The sequence below is a fragment of the Aptenodytes forsteri genome, unplaced genomic scaffold (assembly GCF_000699145.1).
Source record: "Aptenodytes forsteri isolate BGI_AS27 unplaced genomic scaffold, ASM69914v1 Scaffold476, whole genome shotgun sequence".
Lineage (NCBI taxonomy): Eukaryota > Metazoa > Chordata > Aves > Sphenisciformes > Spheniscidae > Aptenodytes > Aptenodytes forsteri.
This window is the reverse complement of record NW_008794216.1, coordinates 172,910-175,081: the sequence shown is the minus strand read 5'-3', so window position 1 is coordinate 175,081 and position 2,172 is coordinate 172,910. Positions and strand designations below refer to the sequence as shown.

General features: G+C 60.7%; 1 protein-coding gene across 1 annotated transcript in view; it reads right to left on the bottom strand.

Moving 5' to 3' along the window:
- Nucleotides 1-2,172, bottom strand: part of ELMOD3 (ELMO domain containing 3) — a gene marked incomplete at its 5' end in the record, with an annotated part of 7,236 nt that overhangs the window by 1,402 nt on the left and 3,662 nt on the right. The window contains 3 exons of the mRNA XM_019473700.1: nucleotides 6-72; nucleotides 231-307; nucleotides 946-1,076. Coding sequence (XP_019329245.1) covers nucleotides 6-72; nucleotides 231-307; nucleotides 946-1,076 — 275 coding nt within the window. The remainder of the gene's footprint in view (nucleotides 1-5; nucleotides 73-230; nucleotides 308-945; nucleotides 1,077-2,172) is intronic.

Below are 2,172 nucleotides of genomic sequence, written 5' to 3'. Positions count from 1 at the left end.
TAGAACTGCAGGAATGCCGCCGCGTACAGGTCGTTCAGCACGGCGATGACTTGCTGCCTGCGGTTGCACTCCCTGAAACGGACGGAGAGGGGCTCAGCCGCCGTCCCGGCAGCCGAGGGAGGCGCCGGGGAGGGACCCCGCTCAACGGGAACGAGCGACAGATGCCCTTCGAGGCCCCCAAAACCACCGCCCAGGCCGGCTACGGAGCCGTCGGCCGCTCCGGACCTCACCTGGAGAGACATTCCTCCCTCAGGGCCTGGATGACGATGCGGGTGATGTTCACGGACATGATGCAGAAGGGGAAATTCTGCAAAGGAATGAGCGTTATCGCAGCTCGGCTGGAAAAATCCTCCTCTTTGCGGCACGCCGAGGTGCCCAGACAACACCTCCAGCCCTTTTACGCCGCATCCGCGCGGCCCCAGACCCACGGGATGGCGGCTGCAGGCAACAGATCCGGGTAGCAGGATAACGACACCAGGGTTTACAGGCTGAGATGGACGCTGCGGGTCAAGCCGAGCTTACATCCAGGCTTAAACCCAACCGTATCCGAGACCAAAATGCCGAGTTTAAGGAGACGGGCTCCACTCGCTCCCATTTTCACGCCGCGCTGCTCTTCGCCCACTTCTCCGGCCCTTTCAACCTGCACAAGTTCGGCTCCAACCCAGGAAACCGGGAGCAAACCTCTGATCTCCACCGGGACGCTGCAGTCTCATTCCCAGGATAAAGCCAACGCCTGGAGCTCGGCTCCAGCCTCCGACCGGAGCTCCTCAGCTCTTTGGGGACCACCCGCCTCCCCTTACCGGCGCGAGGGGGGTTTAAACAGCCAAAAAAAAGTCAAGCCCTTACTCTGAAGGGAAGGTTTTCGTGCTTCCCTTCCCCCGAGCGTTAGAAATAAACGGGTAGATACCGCCGCAGGGAGCAAGCGAAGAAGGTGGAAGGACGTGCCTGGGTTTCGTGCTGGGATAGTCTGAAAATCTCTTGAGCCAGAGGCAGCGTCCGAGAGTCCATGACGAAGTACAGCATCTGCATCAAGCCCAGCATCCCCGTCCCTCGCAGGTCAGTCCCGGGATCCGCACCTGGAAGGGTGGGACAGGCTGGTGAAGCGAGGGACGGCACCGAGTCGCTCTCCGGTCACCTCCCCGCTTCCACGGGCTGTTTATACCCTGTCGCGGTGTTTGAAGAGCAGAGGAATCCCAGCGATTCCCTTCGGGAGCCACATCCTGAAGGAAACCTCTCGGGGAATTGCCCTGAGCGGAGCCGAACGGGCGCCGTAGCCTCTTTCGTGTGGGCATTAACAAGCCCTTGCTCTCCCACCCACGCACCCATTCCCGCACCTTCTCTAGGAATCGCTTAGCTCCAAGCTCTACCCACCCCAGGGCACATTTGGCCGGTAAACTAACGCTTAAAACCAGCTGTGCACTCGACAGGACGGAGGAGCGGGAGCCCTTCCCCTCCTGTTGAGGGTTTTAGGCTTCATTAAAACCCGGCCTATTTAACTCTCGAGCCAACCAGCCCGAAAACTCCCCCGAGGCCGCACGCGACAGCTTTAATCGCGCTGTTTTTCTTACACACAGCCGAGGCCGAAAGCAACCTGCGACGCAACCTTGGTGACAGAGCCCCGACCTGCGCTTCGCTAATAAACCGGCCCTCCGGAGACGGCTCGTTAGCCGCAGAGATCGCTTGCTAATGAAGAGCGTTAATGGCCCGGGGCAAGGCGGTTAACGCCAACCTACTTCTCGTTACGCCTGCGCCACGGGCAACTGTGGCAGCGGGTATCGGCGTTAATGCCGGCGGGTATCGGCGTTAACCCGGCCGACCAGTCCCGACGTTGCACCGGCTGCGGCAGCTGGCTGGGGCAGCGACAGATCTGCCACGAAGCCAGGGCTCAGTATCGGGGCCGGTTCTGTTTAATATCGTTATCAAGGGTCTGGACGAGGGGATCGAGCGCACCCTCAGTCAGTTTGCAGACGGCACCGAGTTGGGCGGGAGCGTTGGTCTGCGGCCGCACCTCGAACACTGTGTTCGGTTTTGGGCCCCTCACTACAAGAAGGACGTCGAGGGGCTGGAGCGTGTCCAGAGAAGGGCAACGAGGCTGGTGAGGGGTCTGGAGAACAAGTCTGATGAGGAGCGGCTGAGGGAACTGGGGTTGTTCAGCCTGGAGAAAAGGAGGCT